The sequence below is a fragment of the Staurois parvus genome, unplaced genomic scaffold (assembly GCF_062004578.1).
Source record: "Staurois parvus isolate SC_StPar_1 unplaced genomic scaffold, SC_StPar_1.0 ptg000243l, whole genome shotgun sequence".
NCBI lineage: Eukaryota > Metazoa > Chordata > Amphibia > Anura > Ranidae > Staurois > Staurois parvus.
Window position 1 is genome coordinate 3,738,978 of NW_028318039.1, and position 22,162 is coordinate 3,761,139.

The 22,162-nt window shown below is 40.2% G+C and overlaps 1 protein-coding gene across 18 annotated transcripts in view; it reads right to left on the reverse strand.

Moving 5' to 3' along the window:
* MYCBP2 (MYC binding protein 2) overlaps positions 1-22,162 on the reverse strand; it is a 304,426-nt gene that overhangs the window by 218,553 nt on the left and 63,711 nt on the right. For all 18 annotated transcript variants that reach the window (XM_089680411.1, XM_089680398.1, XM_089680410.1 and 15 more), the window contains exons 3-8: positions 13,325-13,540; positions 10,275-10,428; positions 8,103-8,299; positions 7,474-7,716; positions 6,923-6,994; positions 5,096-5,192 (exon numbers count right to left, since the gene is read on the reverse strand). In XM_089680411.1, the coding sequence (XP_089536537.1) occupies positions 5,096-5,192; positions 6,923-6,994; positions 7,474-7,716; positions 8,103-8,299; positions 10,275-10,428; positions 13,325-13,540 (979 nt within the window). The remainder of the gene's footprint in view (positions 1-5,095; positions 5,193-6,922; positions 6,995-7,473; positions 7,717-8,102; positions 8,300-10,274; positions 10,429-13,324; positions 13,541-22,162) is intronic.

Genomic DNA, 22,162 nt, shown 5'->3' on the forward strand with positions numbered 1-22,162 from the left:
AAAAAAAAAAAAAAAGAAGTACCCACCCTCTCCTCATGGTTTCACAGGCTGTGATTGACAGTAGCAAGAGGCAATGGCTCCTGCTTCTGCCAATGAGAAGGAAGAGTCTCCAGAGAGCCAACGCTCTCGTGCATATCACTAGATCGAGAGGGGGCTCGGGTGGGTAAGTATTGGGGGGGGGGGGGGGGGGGGGGGTTGGCTGCGCTGCTGCACACCAAGGTTTTTTTTCCCCATTCATGAATAGAATGCATGCAGGTAAAAACCTTGAGCCTTTACAACCACCTTTTAAGCTAATAATGCTACCACAACTCAATTTATACATCATAAACAAAAAAAAAAAAAATAAAAAAAATAAAAAAAAGTTTATAACACTCCTTAATACAGGGCTTGACAAGACAAGATTCGCTTTGAATCTAGACAAAAAGTTAGGAGCCAGTCTTCTAGCGTAGCGTGGATTGTCAGCGCCCGTGACAAGGCAAGTCATTTGCGCCCCCTAACCCCAATTTACTTACAGCACAGCAGCCAACCAATAACCATGACGTCATTATTTCAGGGTTAAAAGCTAGCCAGAAAGAATGACAAAAACTTGTTATAGGGGGAAAATCCTTATGTCGACTGCCTTCTCACCAATTTTCACAAAGGGTGGTCACAAAATATTGATTTGGATTTCTTCTGTACATTTATTTTTCCAGTTTAATTGATAAAAGTAAACAATTAACATTTCTATTTCTGAAAAGATTCTTAAAGCTGAGCTCCAACCAAAAAGGGGAAGTTCCGCTTTAAAGACTGGTCCCCCACTTCCCGTTAAGGATTGGCACCTTTGAGGAGTGGGTACCGAAATTGGCAGGCACCCGCACCCACTGCGATCGGAAGCAGAAGTTGTCCTCACCCCCACCCTCCTCGTAGTCTTCTAGGACAAATAACAGGTCCCAGAGGACAAAAAAAAACCATTCACAAAAAGCACAGTGCTACTCGCGCAGTGAGCACCCAGCTGTGAAGCCATAAGCTGTCACAGCCAGGTGCCCACGTGGAAAATGCTGGCACTGGGAACACAGGGTGCCCTGTGAAACAATGCGGGATCAAGTCAAGTGTCCGTTTAAAAGTCAGCAGCTATAGTTTTTGCTGCTGCTGGCTTTTATTTTTTTTTTTTTTTTAATGTTCACTGGATCTCCGCTTTAAATTTACATAATGTTTTCAAACCCGCCTAAAAATTTTGCACAGTGTTATACCTTCATACAACCGCCTACATCCATTCATGTAGATGGGCAGCTATATGCAGTGCTAGGAGCTACCAGACACCAAAATACACTAGTGAATTTACAGTCAGGTCCATAAATATTGGGACATTGACACAATTCTAACATTTTTGGCTCTATACACCACCACAATGGATTTGAAAGGAAACAAACAAGATGTGCTTTAACTGCAGACTGTCAGCTTTAATTTGAGGGTATTTACATCCAAATCAGGTGAACGGTGTAGGAATTACAACAGTTTGCATATGTGCCTCCCACTTGTTAAGGGACCAAAAGTAATGGGACAATTGGCTTCTCAGCTGTTCTATGGCCAGGTGTGTGTTATTCCCTCATTATCCCAATTACAATGAGCAGATAAAAGGTCCCGAGTTCATTTCAAGTGTGCTATTTGCATTTGGAATCTGTTGCTGTCAATTTTCAAGATGAGATCCAAAGAGCTGTCACTATCAGTGAAGCAAGCCATCATTAGGCTGAAAAAACAAAACAAATCTATCAGAGAGATAGCAAAAACATTAGGCGTGGCCAAAACAACCGTTTGGAACATTCTTAAAAAGAAGGAACGCACCAGTGAGCTCAGCGCACCAAATGACCCGGAAGACCACGGAAAACAACTGTGGTGGATGACCGAAGAATTCTTTCCTTGGTGAAGAAAACACCCTTCACAACAGTTGGTCAGATCAAGAACACTCTCCAGGAGGTAGGTGTATGTGTGTCAAAGTCAACAATCAAGAGAAGACTTCACCAGAGTGAATACAGAGGGTCCACCACAAGATGTAAACCATTGGTGAGCCTCAAAAACAGGAAGGCCAGATTAGAGTTTGCCAAACGACATCTAAAAAAGCCTTCACAGTTCTGGAACAACATCCTATGGACAGATGAGACCAAGATCAACTTGTACCAGAGTGATGGGAAGAGAAGAGTATGGAGAAGGAAAGGAACTGCTCATGATCCTAAGCATACCACCTCATCAGTGAAGCATGGTGGTGGTAGTGTCATGGCGTGGGCATGTATGACTGCCAATGGAACTGGTTCTCTTGTATTTATTGATGATGTGACTACTGACAAAAGCAGCAGGATGAATTCTGAAGTGTTTTGGGCAATATTATCTGCTCATATTCAGCCAAATGCTTCACAACTCATTGGACGCCGCTTCACAGTGTGGATGGACACTGACCAAAAGCATACTGCAAAAGCAACCAAAGAGTTTAAAGGAAAGAAGTGGAATGTTATGCAATGGCCAAGTCAATCACCTGACCTGAATCCGATTGAGCATGCATTTCACTTGCTGAAGACAAAACTGAAGGGAAAATGCCCCAAGAACAAGCAGGAACTGAAGACAGTTGCAGTGTCTGGTGATGTCTATGTGTTCCAGACTTCAGGCTGTAATTGACTGCAAAGGATTTGAAACCAAGTATTAAAAAGTGAAAGTTTGATTTATGATTATTATTCTGTCCCATTACTTTTGGTCCCTTAACAAGTGGGAGGCACATATGCAAACGGTGTAATTCCTACACCGCTCACCTGATTTGGATGTAAATACCCTCAAATTAAAGCTGACAGTCTGCAGTTAAAGCACATCTTGTTCGTTTCATTTCAAATCCATTGTGGCGGTGTATAGAGCCAAAAATGTTAGAATTGTGTCGATGTCCCAATATTTATGGACCTGACTGTACATTCTGAGGAATACCCCATGTGTATGAGCTCTTAACCACTTCAAGTCCGGACACTTTCACCCCCTTCCAGTCCAGGCCCATTTTCCGCTTTCAGCACTATCACACTTTGAATGACAATTGCGCGTTCATGCAACACTGTACCCATATGAATTTTTTTGCATTTTTTTTTGCGACAGATAAAACTATTTGAGGTATTTATTCACCACTGGGATTTTTATTTTTTGCTATATAAATGAAAGCCCAAACATTTTGAAAAAGTGTTTTATAAAATTTTGCAAATAAATAATCTTTCGTCATAAATCTTGGCCAAAATGTATTAATCTTTTAGTAAAAAAAAAAATATATATTTTATAACCAGAAATTTTAATTTTTCCAAAATTTAAAATTTTTATATTTATGTTTTTTATTTTTAACATTGTCACCCTAGCAGTAGTGTCACCATAGTGGCACTGTACTACTTGTGGGGGGGGGGGGTGATTTTTTTTACACTGATTGCTTTTACAGCCTTTATGGGTGTAAACAATTTCTCCTTCTCTCTGGCTGCATTCTTGCAGCCACTGAGAAATAATGAGCTGTGATTGGTCAAGGCTGTTGGGAAAAGCCTTGTACCATGTGACCTCTGATCATTCACAGATTTCACTAGTAGCAAGCAATGTCAGACGTTATTATACAGGATTTATATAGCGCCAACAGTTTGCTCAGCGCTTTACAATATAAAGGGCAACAATACAGTTCAATACAAGAGGGACAGGAGGGCCCTGCTCCTTGGAGCTTACAATCTAGGAGAAGTGACATCTTGCTTACTACTATTCATGTGATCACGGATTGGCCTATCAGTGATCATAAGATCAGGACCTCACACAGAGGTTCCGTACAGCCAGGGGTGTATTTACCACAAGGCAAACAAGCCATTTGCCAAGGGTGGCATTTTTCAGGGGGCAGCAGCATTTTTCAGGGGGGGCAGAACCGCATCCCCCCCCCAAAAAAAATGGATGGCAGCAGTGGCACATGCAGGAGGGGACGAGGTGGGATCTGAGAGAGGCTGTGGACTGCTTGATGGTGTATGCAGAGCCTGACTCTAGTTTCCAGGGATGTCCGGAGCTGTGAAGGTGAGTGTCTTATCTCTTGCCAGAGTGGAGGGGGGTTTTCCAGTGTATGGGGGGCGGTGGTAGTAGAAGGCTCTCTCGGATGGGGGCTGGGGGGGGGGGGGGGTCAATTTTTGTGTTGCCTAGGGCAGCACAAAACCTAAATACACCACTGCGTACAGTGATTGGTGTTCCGCTGGGTCCGGACACAGCGGGCACCGGATCGCGGTGCCACATGCTCCCAGGGAGCGCGCACAGGTGGGGAGGACGTTTATAAATGGCCACCCGCTCCTGCAATGCTCCCGTCCAGCCCATGTATATAAACGGCCGGACGGGAGCATTGCAGTGGTTAAAGCTTATTTAACCTCTTCACAACCGCCCACAATGTACTGTGGATGGGCGGCCTCAGTAGGCAAATCAGCGTATGGGTGTGTTGCTGCCTACTTGTGGATTTCGGGCATGAAGTGGTAATCAAAATACCACCAAAAGAAAGCTTTGTGTCAAAAAAAAAAATTATATAAATTTTGTTTGGGTACAGTGTTTCATGGCCATGCAAAAAAAGTTATAGTACCGCAAAAAATGGCCTGGTCATTAAAGGGTAAAATCTTCCGAAGCAGAAGTGGTTGAGTTCATTTTAACAGCAAAAAGGAATACTAAGAAAAAAAAAAAATTATTATTTTCACAAAGCAGCCAGACACATGGGAGTCTCCTTATGATTCATACATTTCTTTCAACTGGATCCCATAGAGAAATGTGTGAATCTGGAGTGAAAACCTTTATAAACCGATCCCTTATTTTCTCCGGTAGCAGATTCATACGGCGATTCGGTGCTATGAGAAACAATTCTCCTTTCATACACACTCTGGAGGAATAAAATATCCTCTGCACACACTACAGGAACAAGGAAGAGGAAAAAAAAAAAACACAAAAAAACACACTTCAAAATAATTTTCTGAAATGTGTAAGAAAATTTTTTTTAAAAAAGTGGTCAGAAAAGAAATATTTCATGTTATAGTTTTTACATTTTTTTTTACAATGTATCAAAAAATGATCCACTGAGAAAGATCACAAAGCAGCCTACCTGGTACGGTTACTGTTCCATCTTGTTCCAAAGTCTCTGGGTTAATCCTTATGGCTGTCACACTGTGATTGTTCACATCTCTGTAGAGCAAAAAACCCTAAAAAGGTAAAGCAAATGAAAGTCATTTTCAGTACTATTTACAAAAACACAAAGTTTTGAGCCATCATTAAAAATTCCCGATCAGCAGCATTTAGTGTGAAAAATAACTGGTTAACCCAAAAGTAAACATTGTTTAGGGAAAAAAAAAAAAAAAAAAAGGAAAAAGGACAGGTGGAGGGCAAAGGCCTAGTCAACAGCACAGTGTTTAGTCCCCTGCAGCCAATTCTACCCCCATTACGGACATACCACAGTCACCTCTGTGCGCTACACTCTGAAATGAAGAAGCAAAGCCCTGCCTCTGCAAAAGACAGTCTCCAGCAAGGTAAGCAACACTGAGCAGCACAGTATTGCCGTAGGAATGCATTACCTACTATAAGAGCTTGTGTAGATGGGCAAATGTCGCATACTTTTAGGTGAATGCAACTTCCATTTGAGATTAGTTTAAGATGCTTTGGAGTTCCTTCACAAGTTTTTAACCCCCTCCTAACCTTTCAGGCTGTGTTGCCTGTTCAATAATTTTGCACTTTTGTTGGCTTGTTTGAAAGAAAAACAAAAGCCTGTGTATGCAAGTCCTTACAGGGAAATATCTTAAAGGCCTCTTCAGCCAGCCATACATGGATCATCATTTGGCTGATTCAGCAGATACTGGCTGAGATACGATCTGTATATGGGCAGGCTGACTGGATTCACTTGGGTACAACCAGCCTAGTTTTTTTTTTTTCTCAGCTTTAGCCGCTAGCAGTAATCATTGTATTCTGCTGCCCAGGAAGGATCCTCAAGCCCCTCTCCCACAAGCAGAACCCGTGGTGGAAGGCTTGAAAATCAAATCATCTATGGGCTGCCTTAGTGTTGGACTGCCAGAATGTTTTAAAGTCTTTACATACCTGTTCACTATTATATTTAAAAATGCATCCATGTTTAGTGCTCGTACAAGGGTAACACTTTGATTTGGTTACACATTACTGCAGATTTAAAATGTAGAATTCCAGGCTAAACCCAACAAGTTCTAAGAATGTTCGCTCCCTGTGTCAGTCAGGGGAGAAGAGGAAGCAGTGGCAATGGATGGGTCATAAGAGCCTATAGGTGACATTACAGCTCCAAGTTTTACCACCTGTTCTTCAGTTTTCTCCTCTCCCTTGTGTGTATACACATCTTTCTTACACAGGTTAGTCCGCCCAGGCATTAGATGAATTTTTAAGACTAGTTTGGTTTAAACTGGAATTGTATTTTAAGTTCGCCAATATTACACATCAAAATAAGAATGAACCAATGGGTCACAAATGCGGTCAGTCATTCTACTGTGTTATGATAGGTGGAGAACTTGTAACAGCAAATAAATCAGAGAAGAGCTCAGCCAAGACTTTTTGGCTAGCAAAGTTACTATACATCATGGGGTACTTGCTATTAGGTAGGATTTTGCTTTGTTTTTTTACACTGGCAGTCAGTGCTCTCCTAATCAGCCAGGCCAGCTCAATCACTAACGTGAATAAACGATAAATAAGTGCAGTTCTATTAAAGCAGGTGTATATAAACACCTTGGTCACCCAGGTGATAGGAGTGCTCTGTGGGTATAGGAGAAAGACCCATGAGGCCTCTGTGTGAAAGTGGAAATGGTGTAAAAAAAAAAAAAAAAAAAAAAAGATACTACAGCAAGTGTATAGGACCTCTAACGGTTTGGGTACTGAGGTTTGAGCAACAACTGCACACAACGAAAAAACCCCAAGGTACCTGAGCATAACCCAACCAAGACTTTTTCTCGCTTCTGCTCTTGATGCGGGATGTGGAATTGTAAATGTGACCCTGGAAATAAAAAAAAAAAAAAAAACAATTCAGGTTTTAATCCCAATTCAAACAGTTGCTCCTAGGGTTGAACTGCAGTGCATATTCCCAGACCCCATCTCACATACTGCAATCAAATACATGTCCTAAAGTACCCAAGACCTCTTCATTCAAGATAGGTTTGAAACAGATTCAACAGAAGCAATCATGACCAAAAAAAAGATTTAGTATTCAGTAGATCAATACAGCAAACTGAAAATAAATGAGCAAATAGGGGTATGGTTTGGCAGCAAGATCCCATTGATCTTTCTGTTCTACTACAAGATATATAGATGACATGACATCTACCAAAAGGCAGCAAACCTATAAAAGTTAGGTCACAGGGTGATCACTGCAGGTCCTCCCTTAAATTACAACAAAAAAGGCTTGAAAATAAAGCTTACAATGCAGATGCCCTTACTGGGCAAGAAAAGCAACAAGGGAAGACAGATTATACTCACCCTCACTGTTCCACTGTATCCAGAACCAATTTTGTAAAGGCCATCTTTGCATAAAAGATAGAGGAAGAAGCCATCACTCTGAAGGAGGCACTGGTCGTCTTCATCGACAGGGATCTCTTTCAGAGACCATTTTTGCATCAAGGCAGCCTTTTTAATCCCACTTGTAAACCAGTCCTGGATCTGAATTTTACCCACCAGAACTGCTTGAACACTCCGCTGCAGAGAGTTCAAGATGATTGGCACCTGTCACATATGAAGACCAAAAGGTTACTGTTGGAATGCAAGAGAGCAGAACAAAAGTAAAATAAGGACACAAAAAAGGTTTAGTTTCTAAAGAAAACCCATAACTGAAAAAAGTAGTTCAGAAAACCTAAAAAAGCTATGATTGCCCTCATCAGGTTTGCATATTTAACACAAGAATTCCAAAATATATTGCATGCACGAGCTGTCCATACACGTTACACTACTGACAGGCGTGGTCCCCCCCAATCCAAAAAGATTTTATGATCCAAGGATCTTGTTCTCTTGCAGTCAACACTCTTTGCATTTAAATTGAACATCACATTATTTTAATGTGACTGCCTTCGCTTTTGGGGAAAAAAACAAAACAAAAAAAAAAACAAAATTACCTGAATTGTTTGGCATGCATGGCTGCCATTGTTGGTAAGAATAGCCGAGATGGCTTGAAGGGTTTTTCCCGTTTCTCCCCATGCTACCACCAGACTGAATAGGCAGGAACAGGAAAGTGCAGTTAGTGACTGTCCAGTGGTGTCGTTGGCTCCTGTACTACGAACAGTGATTTCCAGAATAAGCTGAAGAAGAGACTCTGAACAAAAAAAAAAAAAAAACCATTTCAAGTAAGGCATAAAACACAGCAAGTTATCTGCTGTGTACAGACCTTTTTCAGACTAAAATTTCAATGAAACAATGGTTAGACAAGATGGCGCACAGAACAAAAAGGTAGCAACCAGTAGTCATTTAAAAACCAGACCTGTACTAAAAAAAAAAAAAAAAAAAAATATGAAGACTTGCTGTCACAATATACAAGGGGATAATTGTGAACAAGTACACTTAGAAATATGATGTTCGCCTTTAATTTTTCATAAGAAGCTGTAATGCAATTCTGGCCTTTTACATTGCCTAGACAATGCTGTTCTTGTAGATATCTGCTGTGTAAACCCATTGAAGGCAGATCCTGCCCATTCCTGCCCTGGATAATTGCAATTCTCACCAGCTCTGAAGTGTCTTTCCTGATCACTGAAGTATCAGTTGTTGATGCAATTACTGTGCTGCTTATTGTTTTTCTAAGAGCCTGCTGAAGAAGGTGTTGTACCGGCAGTACGACCTGCACCTATATCTTGTGAAGCATATGGGGGCAAATCTGACATAAGGAGGCAAATACATACTCCTCTACAGATGGGTACTGCATTATGGAAACACAACATAAAACAAGTTGGCTCAAAGGAAAATATGAGCTGCAGGAGCCTAAAGTCAGCTGATCTGTTTTGGGGGAAAGATACCATAGTATAGGTCTGTACTGTATAGGTTTGCTTTAATGGACTGGACTGCATTAAAGTGGACTCTGGTTGCAACACAGAAATCCTCACTGATCTGCACAATTCCTCACTTTTTAAACCTGGTAATTTAAGCTCAAAATAATTACCATAATATAGAAAACTGTATCCCCAATATTTACTATTAAATATGGGACAACAGAAACTGATTTTTCTGCATTTCTGTAATAAACATTTACCACTAAAAGTTGAAAGATCCTCCAATGTAGCGCATTTGCAACACAGAGTACCTCAAACATAAAACATTACCACCCTGTGTTTTGTTTATTAGTATTAGCATTACGGTAATCCTGTGATAAATTATGCCCAGGTTCACATATATATGTGTGTGTGTGTGTGCACACATGGCAGGTATAGCAGCCCATTCATATGAATGGGTTGCTGTATCTACAAAAAAAGAAAAAAAACCCCACCAGGGAAAGAAGTCCTTTACCCTTTTTTTAAAAACATGCCGCAGGGAACTGCATGGTGCTGCAGCACCATGCGGTTTTGCGTGCTTTGGTGCAGATGTGTAAGGGTGTTAAATTAAGGTCACCCCTGTGTGGCAACTAAATTTTAGCATGTGTGTGGGTTGGGAATATGCACGTATTTCTGGCACGCATATACTGTATCAGCAGCTAGCCTAAACGCTTAGTCCACCTATTACAACAGGTCACACACGTAACATGATGCAAAATTGCCACTTACCATTTTAGACGCTCTTTTAGGATATCTCCAGTACTGAAAAATACTACTTTGTTCTCAGTTTATGAGAGAACTGGGGAGCTGTGTTTGCCATAGTTAACCATGTCTGTACTGTGCTGGCAGATCTGTATCAGTTGTAAACTAGATTTGTACACGGTTTCCTAATAAAGTGTTAAAGATTCAAAATCTGGCCTCCAGCAAGGTCTATTTTATGTAACTGGTTTTAAATGGATGCTGTGTAATAGGGAGTAGGGTTTTCTCAAATGAGTGCAAATTTGACTGCATGAGAAGATGTGCTGTAAATCTCTGCCAATGCGTGTGCACAGATGCCGCTGGGTTCTGGGATCTTTCAGTGTGTGCATCATCAGGATTCCCCGTTTGTGCGCGGATGTGCTGCAGGGAATAAATACCAGGCAGAGACCTGCACTTAATCTGTGAACACATGCTTTCTAGTGGTGTGTCTACTTATCTAAGTAACACATTGCTTCCTACTGAGCAAAAAAAAAACACCCCAAAAACTCTCCCCAAGGCATCTAGCCTTACCCAACACTTCTGGGGGTTCCGACTGGAGTCCCTCTGGCTGTTGACCCTGTAGTATATTGAGGAGGGCCTGTAAGCTCCTCAAACACAGTGATGGGTGGGAAAAGCGAGTCTCCTTTATCAACTCAAACACTTCACATAAACCAATTTCAATTATCTAAGGAGAAAGCAAAAAAGGAATTAAAAAAAAAAAAAAAAAACAAACATTAAAATATTTATATTAAGAATATGTAACATAATAAATAAGGGGACTTGCAAGTTCATGGAAGACACTGTACTGACTTTCCTGCTTTTATCATATTTGCTTTACAGGTCATTTATAGTCTCTTTTCACTGCAATCAGTCTAAACATAACATTGCAGAAAGTTTTCTTTTTTTTGTGAATAAAAAGTGGATCAAAGAGCTCAATGTAACTGACAAAAAGGTCTTTGTAGAATAAATGCAGACTAAATCAGAAGTTTTGTAGATGAGAGCAGGAAAGGAACAATCCCATACATCACATAGGTCTAAAAACAGGATAACAAGGAGAGTAGGGAATATGCAAAGTTAATAAGTTAGAATACTTTACATGCATAGAGACAGGACATCCATGGAATAAGCTCAATACTGGCCATGACCTTGAAGTTTCTAACGACTTTTAATGTACTGGTGTAAAGCATGCCACCACTGGACTCTAGAGCAGTGGAGACGTGTTCTCTGGAGTGATTAATCACACTCGTCTCTCGGGCAATCCGATAAGATATGTCTGGGTTTGGGAGCTGCCAGAACAGTACTTGCCTGACTGCACTGTGTCAAGTTTGGTGGAGGGGATTATTGTGAAGGGTTGTGTTTCAGGGGTTGGGCTTGGCCCCTTCGTTCCAGTGAAGGGAATTCTGAAGGCTTCAGCATACCAAAGACATTCTGGACAATTTCATGCTCCCAACTTTGTGGAACAGTTTGGGGATGGCCCCTTCCTGTTCCAACATGACTGCGCACCAGTGCGCAAAGCAAGCTCCATAAAGACATGGCTCAGCAAATTTGGGGTGGAGAAACTTAACTGGCCTGCACAGAGTTCTGACTTCTACCCGATAGAACACCTTTGGGATGAATTACAGTGGAGACTGCAAGCCAGGCCTTCTCGTCTGACATCAGTGCCTGACCTCACAAATGCGCTTCCGTAAGAATGGTCAAACATTCCCATAGACACATTCCTAAACCTTGTACACATACACACACCCCTGGGAAAATGTATGGAATCACCACTGCTGGAAAAATGTCCATTCAATTGTGTATAACAAAAAAAAAAAAAAAAATATATAGATATATACACATACATACATACATATATATATATATATATATATATATATATATATATATATACACACACACACACACACACACATACACACATATATATACACACACATACATACATATATACACATACATACATACATACATGTCAACTATTTTCATTTAACATCCCAACCTTCTGACATAAGAAAAACACAAACATAAATAGAAAAAGAAAGTCAGTTGCAAATGTTTTTTCAGGAGGAAAAACTAACTCAATTCTGAGTAAAATATTATGGAATCATGGAAAAAAAAAAAAAAAAAAAAAAAACACCCCACACAACACATCCAACACACTACAGTACACCACTTGAATCCTCTGAGGCACAGATTTAACAATGAACAAACTATATTCTTTATCAGTCCAGCTTCAGTTTTCTCCTATTGCAGTTACCAGATCAGCTTTGCAGGTTGGAGCCTTGTCATGTAACATTTTCTTTAATTTCCACCATATATATATTTTCAATTGGATGGAGGTCTGGATTATTTGCAGGCCATGCCATTGACATTATATGTCGAGGGAAAGTTTATGACTTTTGCCCTATGGCAAGATGCATTATCCTGAAAAATGTCATCACCAAACATCCTTTCAATTGATGAAATAAGAAAAGTGTCCAAAAATTCAATATAAAATGTGTGCATTTCTTGAAGAGTTAATGACTCCTCTCCCCCATACCTTTACTTGACATGCAACCCCATATCATCAATGATTGTGGACATGTGCATTTTTTTTTCAGGCAGTCATCTTTATAAATTTCATTGGAACGGTACCAAACAATCGTTCCAGTATCATCACCCTGCCCAATGCAGATTTGAGGTTCGTCACTGAATCTCACTTACATCCAGTCATCCATAGTCCATCATTGCTTTTTTAGTCCACTGTAACCTTGTTTTTTTCTGTTAAGGTGTTAATTATGGTTTTTGTTTGGCTTTTCTGTATGTAAATCTCATTTCCTTTAGGCCATGTCTTCCAGTTTGGTGACAGATATTGACTCCAGTTTCTACCCATTTGTTCCTCTTTTTGTTGTGAATTTTCTGTTTTCAAGGCATATTGCTTTAAGTTTTCTATCTTGACACTTTGAGGTCTTCCTTGGTCTACCAGTATGCTTCTCTTTTACAGCCTTCCCATTTGATTTGTACTTGGTCCAGATTTTAGACACAGCTGACTGGGAACAGCCAACATCTTTTGCAGCATTCCATGAGGATTTACCTTCTGAAAGTTTTATAATCCTCTTTGTTTCAACTGACATCTCACGTGTTGGAACCATGATTCATGTCAATCAGCTTGGTGTAACAGCTCACCAAGGTTTGCAAGCAGTCTTTAACTGCAGACTAATTAGCAGATGCAACCTGATGCAGATGTTTGTTTTAGAACTGCAAAGTACATGGTGATTCCATAATATTTTCCTCAGAATGGAGTTATTCCATTTTTTTCCTCTGCTTGATCTGCAAAAACAGTTGGAATTGACTTTTTGTTTTGTTTTGTTTTTTTTTGTTTTTTTTTTAAGTGTTTCTCAAAGCCATAAGGTTGGAATGTTAAATGAAAATAGTTTTGAGGCATATCTGTGATTAGTTTTTTTCCTGCTCAATTAAACAACTGAATGAACATTTTCTAAGAGTGGCGATTCCATATTTTTTGCCAGGGGTTGTACATCACATACCTTCTAAAAAATAAAACCATATGGTAGGGAGACTGTTAATTATGTTGGAAGTATTACCTTTGGAAGCTTAGTAGGTGGCTCTTTGGACTCCTCCTCTTCATCACTGTCAGACTCCCCACTCTGCACAGAGTTCTTTGAGGATAAAAGGAGGGAGGTTTCTTTCCTCTGCCATTCCAAGACACAGTGACGAACATTGCAATAAACATTGAATGCTGAAGGGTTACTGTGGAGCTTGAGGTCGGGTATAAAAAGAGCATTTTCCAGGTTATCAGCCTGAAAGAAAAAAAAAAAAAAATAGTCACATACATGCTATTACATGGGTTTTGGAACACTAAGGTAAAAAGAGACCCTATGTAAAAAAACAAAACACAAAGCAGATTTGAAGAAATCTCTCAGAAAAAGCAGTCGTACTTTAAAAAAAAAAAAATCAGAAGCCACAGAGTAAAGTTAGCATGTAGAGGTCACCAGCAGTGACATAGTATATTTACAGAACTACAAATTGCATTGCTCCCATGCCAATGTTTAAAGTGGACTTGTTAATGGGTTGCTATAAGCAATTTTTGAATAAAAATGTTGTATCGCAAAAAAGTTTCTTCTGCAAAACTACCCCACAAGATTACAAAAAGGTACACAAAATATCACATTAGGTCTAATGTTCCACACTATCAGGCTGTCGGGAGTGTCATTGAAAGTCTATCAGATCAGAATCTTATTAACCAATTCAATACCGGGCACATTTACCCCCTTCCTGCCCAGGCCAATTTTAAGGTTTCAGCGCTCTCACACTTTGAATGACAATTGCGCGGTCATACAAAAAAAACTGTACCCAAACTAAAATTTTATCATTTTCTTCACACAACTAGAGCTTTCTTTTGGTGGTATTTAATCACTGCTGGGGTTTTTATTTTTTGCTAAATTAACAAAAAAAAATGACCAAAAAATTGAAAAAAAAGAAAAAAAAAACCCCACACATTTTTCTGTTTCTGTTATAAAAGTTTGCAAATAAATAATTGTTCTTCATAAATTTAGGCCAAGATGTATCTACTATATGTCTTTGGTGTAAATTACCCAAATTAGTATTTATTTAGTCTGTAGGAAAGTTATAGAGTTCAAGAACTATGGTATATATCTGAAAAATGATCAATCCTGAAGTACTGACGGCCAATCTAATTTCTTGAGGTCCAAGAATGTCAGGACAGTACGGATATCCCCCAAATGACCCCTTTTTGCAAACTAGACAGTCCAACGTATTTCATAACAGGCATGGTGAGTTTTTTGAAGTTGTAATTTTGTCATAATTTTTCGGAAATAAAAAAGATTTTCACAATTTTTTTTTTTTTTTTTTTACATATGGTCACCAGGGCAGTACAGCGTCACATATAACTGGCATGGCGGTGATCAGGGACACTGACTGGAGACAGTAAGAAAGAAAAAAAAAAAAAAAAGATTTTTTTTCTCTAAGATTTTTTTTCATATTTCACTAGGACCAAAAGTAGTACAATGTTACCATAGTAACATTGTACTACTTTGTGTAAAAAAAAAAATAAAAATAAAAAAAAAACAATTCCCCAATTTGCTTATAGCAAAGAATTACTTTGCTATAAGCAAGCATTTACCTGAATGAAATTGATTCATTCAGGATTTTTTTTTTTTCTTAACTGTGGTTTGGCCACAGCTAATCACATGACACAGCTGGGCTGTGATTGGCCCAGCTTGTGCATGTGATCGCTGTGACCATTCACAGCTAGCCACACTTTTATACAATGGATGGCATGATAGGAAGCAATCCATTGTATACAACCGTCATGTGACCTGCTGTGATTGGTCACAGCAGGTCACATGGTACCAGCAATGGGGCCTGTACTCAGATCTGTCAGTCATCGACCGTGTCCGAGGTACATCGCTGGTGACAGATCGCACTGCTGCGTGGCTGTGTGGGCATGCAAACTGCGCATGCCCGAAAGGACGCCATATGGCATCCACCTGGAGCAGTGAGGGTTTTTGCCGGCCACCATTCGGCCATAGGCCAGACGGGAACCGGTTAAAAACACAGAAAGATCATCAAGACAAAACATGCTGTGAGGATTAACATATCACCATACTGGGGGACAGGAGGATTGGGGAGGAGCCTAACTATGGCGGCGCCGGAGAGCACGATGTGAGTGCTCTCCGACAACCTCTGAGCATAGACCACCACGGAAACCCCCTATGTTTAGACCTTGGAGACCTACCTGAGTGAGGAGGTCTCCAGGGGGAGAGACGCCGGCGCTCTGGAGAGACGGGAGCGGAGCTCGGGGAGGTGAGCGTGCCGCGGTGACCAGCGATCAGCTGTTCGGTTGCCGGGGAGATGGAGTAAGGAGGAGTGACCATGTGGGTTGGCCGCAAGGCAGCTCTGGGAAGCGGAGACGCCGGCCGGCTCCCTGCCAAGTGCCGGGTCCCAGACAGGAGAGCGGAGACGCCGGTTTACACCCCAAACCTACAGGAGAAGAAAGAGAAACAGGACCCACATCCACAGTGTATAGGAGACCCTGCAGGAATCCCCCAGAGACATTGGCCAGGTGTAAAGAGTGGACAGCTGAGGATCTAAGTCGACCCACTGGGTGAGTGGGTGAAGAAGGGTGAGTCCACACGCAAGAACCACATGTAACTGTTTATGCTGGCTGATCTGTGGGAAAGGACTTAAATATTGCCCATAAAGAGAAAAGGGCGATTCCCAGGGGATTTGGAAAGTGAGAAGTGGTAAAAAGAAGTGTTAAACTGACAGAACCTGTCTGACATCATTACCCCAATATACAGCTTAAAATTTCCCTCTGATTAAAGAGCACAGTTATTGCAGAAGATATGAAGAATAAAAGCGCTAAAGGAAGTGGGCTAAAAGGGTCTCAGACAGGTACAATTAAAAAATACACCTCCCAGGGGAATGCGACTCCAGAAAGAGCCAATAGTGGAAATGAAAAAGGGGAAATGGAAACTTCCTTGGAGAACAGTCCTAGAATGTCATTGGGCTTGGAAAGTAGTAACCAACAGTGGAAAGAAAATTCCGTTAGGATAGATCTGGCAAAAGATCTACAAGTGCCAAATAAAAGAGAGATGGCTGAAATGTTTAAGGATCTGGAAAAAACTATTAAGCAAGAAATGACAAATATATGTCAGGATCTAGGGCACCTGCTAATAAGAACGGAAGAAATGGAGGGAAAAATTAACAAACATACCCAAGACATCACGAACTTAGAAAAAAGGTCCGCTATGATGAGGAATACGCAGAAACAACTGCAGTATAAAATAGAAGTACAGGAGAACAGATCCAGGAGAAGCAACTTGAGGATAAGAGGAATCCCAGATATTCTGAAAGGGGGAGATCTACGAGATATAGTTTGTAAAATGTTAAACTCCATCATGGATAGACCTGAAACAGAGGAAATTAAACTGGATGGAGTTTTTAGAGCAGGAAAGTTCCAACAAGGTAATGCGAAGGAAAAATCAAGAGATGTGATTGTTGAGTTGCAAAATTATGGAGATAAAGAAGAGATTTGGAGAAGGATTAAAAGGAAGAACAACTATTCAATATGGTGATATAAATTTACAGATTTTTGCGGACTTCTCGCATGAGACTTTGTGGAGAAGAAGAGCTTTGAGTCCCCTATTAGAGCAGATGAGATCAAGGAATATGCAATACAGATGGGGTAACCCAGAGTGTTTAATCGGTTGGAAAAACGGTGTTACAGCATATCTGAGATTTCCAGAGGACTTAAGAGACTTTTGTGACAGACTGGAATTGCAGAGAATGAGGATCAGTGGGTGGGAAACAGAGATAGAAATCGGTATAGGGGAAAAAGAAGCATGGCAGGAAGTAGGTAGGGGAGGGGTAGCGAGGAGTTAGTTGGGGTGGTGTGGGGTTTTTTTTTTTTTTCTCCTCTTCCCTAACTTTCTCTTTAAATCGTACCGCTAAGGATAAAGAAACAAAGCAAGGGTGGGAAACCATGGTGGTTGGAGGGAGGGATGAGCCGTACATGGGAGGAGTTCAATCCCCAGGTATAAAAATCAAAGGTGGGTTTATTACCACAAAATGATTGATAGGCAGCTTGAAGGCCTAATTAGGGGGGGGGGCGCGGTGGCATGGGCAGGGGGGGGGGTTGGGAGGGGATGGGACGGGAGGTGGGTGGGAGGGAGGGAGGAGAGGAGGTATTGGGTTAATACTCTGCAGGACAGTAAGGATAAAAAGGAAGAGGCACTTGGAAGAGAGATGGAGTTAATTGGGAATGATGGAAGAAATACAGTTTATAACCTATAATGTGAACGGGCTGAGTTGTCCAGGGAAGAGATTTAGGTTGTTTAATGAGTTACATCATAGGGCGACGTCAGTGGTATTTTTACAGGAAACGCACTTTGAGATAGAAGCAAATGTGAAATTGAAATCCAAACACTATCCAAAATGGTATTATGCAGATTCTCCAATTAAAAAGAGCAAAAGGGGTTGCAATAGATTTGGCAAAGAATATAAGATTTGAGCTGGAGGATAGAAGAACCGACCCGGAGGGGAGGTTTTTATTCTTAAAAGGTAGACTTCAGGGGATAGAGTGTACTTTAGCCAATATATACTGCCCTAATAAAAATCCGGAGATGTATATGAAGGGTCTGTTGAAAAAATTAATGGAATTTAAAAAAGGGCGTTTGATAGTAGCTGGAGACCTAAATTTCTGTATGGACCCACAAAGGGATAATACCTCTTCTGTGCAGAGAGAGGGGAGTAGGTCTCTGAGAGCTTTGAAGAAAGTGATGCATGAATATCAACTAGTAGATACTTGGAGAATAACGCATATGAAAGACAGAGACTATACCTTCTTCTCTAATGCACATGAGATGTACTCGAGATTAGACTACATCTTAATAGACCATCAACTTATAGATCATCTGGTTAAAATTGATATAGAGACAAGGACGCTCTCGGATCATGCTCCGGTCGTAATGAAAATGGGATGGGGAAGAAGGGGGTCTGGAGGATTAGGGTGGAGGTTAAATGAGGCTCTTCTTCTGGATGAGGATGTAGTTCAGAAAATCGAGAAAGAGATCAAGGTATATTTTAAGGAGAACGAAACAGAGGAAGTATCGATAGCTACAGTCTGGGAAAGCCATAAGGTATTCATAAGAGGTATCTTGATTGCGGCAGGAGCAAGGAAGAAAAAGGAAAGAAGAGAGAGGGTCAGTGGATTATTAAAAGAAATATTGGACTTGGAGCAGATACATAAGAAGAAAATAACAAAAGATACGAGACAGAAGTTATTAGATAAAAAAGATGAGCTTGAGAGGTTGATGGACGAGGAGAAGAGAAGAGTATACAACAGGGTTTTGAATGAGAGATATAGATGGGGAGACAGACCAGGAAGATATGAGAGCTTTGAATAAAAAGAAAAATAGGAACTATACAGAAAAGATAAAAAGTTCAAAGGGGGAGTTGGTCCACTCAAACAAAGAGATTATTAAAGTATTTACGGAGTATTATAAAAAGTTATATAATATTAATCCCCAAGGCCCTCTAAAAGAAGCTCAAGAGGGAATTAATAAAAGAAAGATGACATACTTAAAAAATGCGGGATTACCAAAACTAAGCGAAGCACAGTTGAACTCCCTAGACGCAGAAATTTCCCAGGAAGAAATTAAAAAAGCATTAAAAAGCACAGGGGGGGGAAAAAGCCCAGGTCCGGATGGCTATACAGTTAAGTACTATAAGAAATTCAGTGAAGTACTGATACCCAAGCTGGAGAAATATATGAATGCTCTGGGAGGTGGGATGGAAGTGAGGAGAGAATCCCTACAGGCCCATGTAGTACTTATTCACAAGGAGGGAAAAGATCCATCTCAGTGCTCCAGCTATAGACCTATCTCATTAATGAACACTGATACTAAACTGTATGCAAAGGTGTTAGCAAACAGGTTGAGGGATCTGATGCCTGAATGGATCCATGGAGACCAGGTGGGCTTTGTACCGGGGAGAGAAAGCAGAGATAATGGCTTGAGAACCCTGATGCTTATTCAGAAAAGTAGAAAAGGGAAAGCCCCGGTGGCGCTCTTGTCAATTGATGCAGAGAAGGCATTTGATAGAGTGGACTGGGGCTTTATGATGGACAACTGAAAAGTGCTGGGGATAGGTGATAGAATGCGAGAGTGGATAAGTAAATTATATAGAGAGCCCACTGCAATCATCGCGGTAAATGGGGAGAGATCAGAACCCATAGGAATGTCTAATGGTACAAGACAAGGCTGCCCACTGTCCCCCCTGCTATATGTATTGTCACTCGAACCTTTGTTGTCAATAATAAGAAATAGCGGATCGGTAAAGGGAATTCAGATAGAATCCATAGAACATAGAGTAGCGGCCTTTGCGGACGACTTTTTGTTATATGTGGGGAATCCCCGAATAACACTCCCAAATATAATGAAGATTCTGAAGGAGTACGGTGAACTATCAAATTTAAAAATTAATCCAACGAAAACAGAGATCCTGAATATTAATATACCAAAGAATGAAAAAGAAAAACTACAAAAAGAATTCCCCTTTATATGGAGAGAAAAAGAGATAAAATACCTAGGAATAAAACTCACTGCCTCATCTAAGCATTTGTATAGATTAAACTATATTTCTTTAAAAAGACTAGGAGGAAATCCATCCTGGATAGGACGTATAAACCTAGTCAAAATGGTAATTATGCCTAAAATACTGTATAGATTTCAAATGGTACCAATTAAAATTCCAGAAGCCTTCTTTAAGATAACGAAAAAAATGTTAACAAGATACATATGGAAGAATAAAAAACCCAGAATAGCATATGAAACATTGAGTAGGACTAAAGAGAAAGGGGGATTGGGTCTACCAGATGTCAAGAGATACTATAAAGCAGTGGTTTTAGCAAGAATATATGACTGGACATTTAACCACAAGGGGAAAAGTTGGGTAACAATAGAAAATGATCTTAGTGGCATTAGATTGAACCAGATGATATGGGTTCCAGCACAGTTTAGGGGAATCAAAGATAGCACAAGTATTTACACTTTAAATGTTCTTAGGGTATGGGACAACTTACACAAAAACATGAAATGGGAATTTAATTCTATATTAATGCCTCTCACAAATACTGATTACTTTCCCCCGGGAAAGAACAAGATATCAGGGAGATGGTTTAGAAGGGAGGATACCCAACTGAGAGATGTTCTGGTGGAGGGGGAATTGAGATCACTTAAAGACTTAAAAGAGAAGAAGGGAGATATCTTTATTAGAATGGATGAGTGGAAATACTATCAATTGAAATGTTTTATTGGAAGTCTTCCAAAACCTTTGAGAATAAAACAGGAGTGGAATATGTTTGAAAGGTTGTTAGAGACACGCAGAGATGGGAAGCACGGTATTTCAAAAGTGTATAAAATACTCACAGAATTAGACACAAACACAAAGCTAACTTTTATCACTAAATGGGAAAGAGATATGGGAGTTAGGTTTGATGAAGATAGACAGAGAAAGATGTTTAGATTGATACACGATAATGTTAGTATGAGAGAGGTTGAGGTTAATTATAAGTGTGTGACACAATGGCACATTACACCAAGTGTAGAGCACAAGATGAATGGGGAAAATTCAAATAAGTGTTGGAGAGGATGTGGAGAGATGGGCACGGTGTTTCACATATGGTGGGAATGTCCAAAAATCCAGGCTTTTTGGAAGATAATAGTCAAATTGATTAAAGAAATAACTGAAATTGACATAGGATTAGACCCAACGACGTGCCTCCTACACAATGTGGAGACATCTGTAAATAAATATAAAGATTCAGGTATTTGGTACTTCTTGAATGCGGCGAAAGGGTTGATACCCAAGTTTTGGTGGAAGGCTGAGGTACCGAAGGAAGAAGACTGGATAAATAGAGTAAACCAGATAGGTAGAATGGAAAGATCATATCGTATGCAGGAAGATAGGATGAGAGTTTATTTTAGGAGATGGGAAAAGTGGGAAAGAGCAGGATTGAAAGAGAAATCTAGGAAAATATGAATTAGGATGTTAACAAGCCTCAAGAGAGTAGAATGGGCTAGAGTCTGCAGAGGGAGAGGAGGGGGGATGAGGGGAGGGAAGGGGGGGGTTCGTGTGAGGGGAAGGAAAAGAGTTTTTAGTAAGGGAAAGATAGAAATGTCATAAATGTTTATTTGTATGAGAATTTTTTTTTTTCCCTATTTGGGATTTTGTATTAAAATGAAAAACTTAATAAATATTTAAATTATAAAAAAAAAGACAAAACATGCTGTACTATTAAGCAGGTGCAGCATTTTTGGGGGGGAAAGAGGTCTGCACCTTGTACATATATAACTACTAAACATTTTACCTTATCTCTTTTACATATATATCTAAAATTACACATTAAGAGCATAGTTTTCTTTGGACCCAACGCTAAAAAAGGAATATTTACTAACAGTCAGGAAACATCTAACAACGATAACTGTGCCTACGGCGTACCCTGAAAAAGTACTTTTGGTTTTGAATGAAGCAGTGCACTTCCTGGTATGTGGCTGTGCCTAGGCACTCCTGAGTCTACAGCCTCCTAGCTGTATATGCAATAGAAGAGGCACTGCTGCCTAGTCTCACCAGTTTTAAAGTTAGATTTCATATCACTACTGCACTGTTTGCAGGAGAAGCTGAGTATCTGCAGTGCATGCCTGCTTTATTCATTATTTTGACCTGGGTTTTCTATATCTTTTCTGTTGCTTCTTGATCATTAGCAGGCAGGTCTGATATGAGAGCGCAAAGCCCTGCTGCTACAGGGATGGTCACTGTCACAAAGACACTGGCGAGCAAGGCATGGTAAGCTAGCGAATAGGAAAAGATTAACTGTAGAGAATCCAATGCAGCAAGTC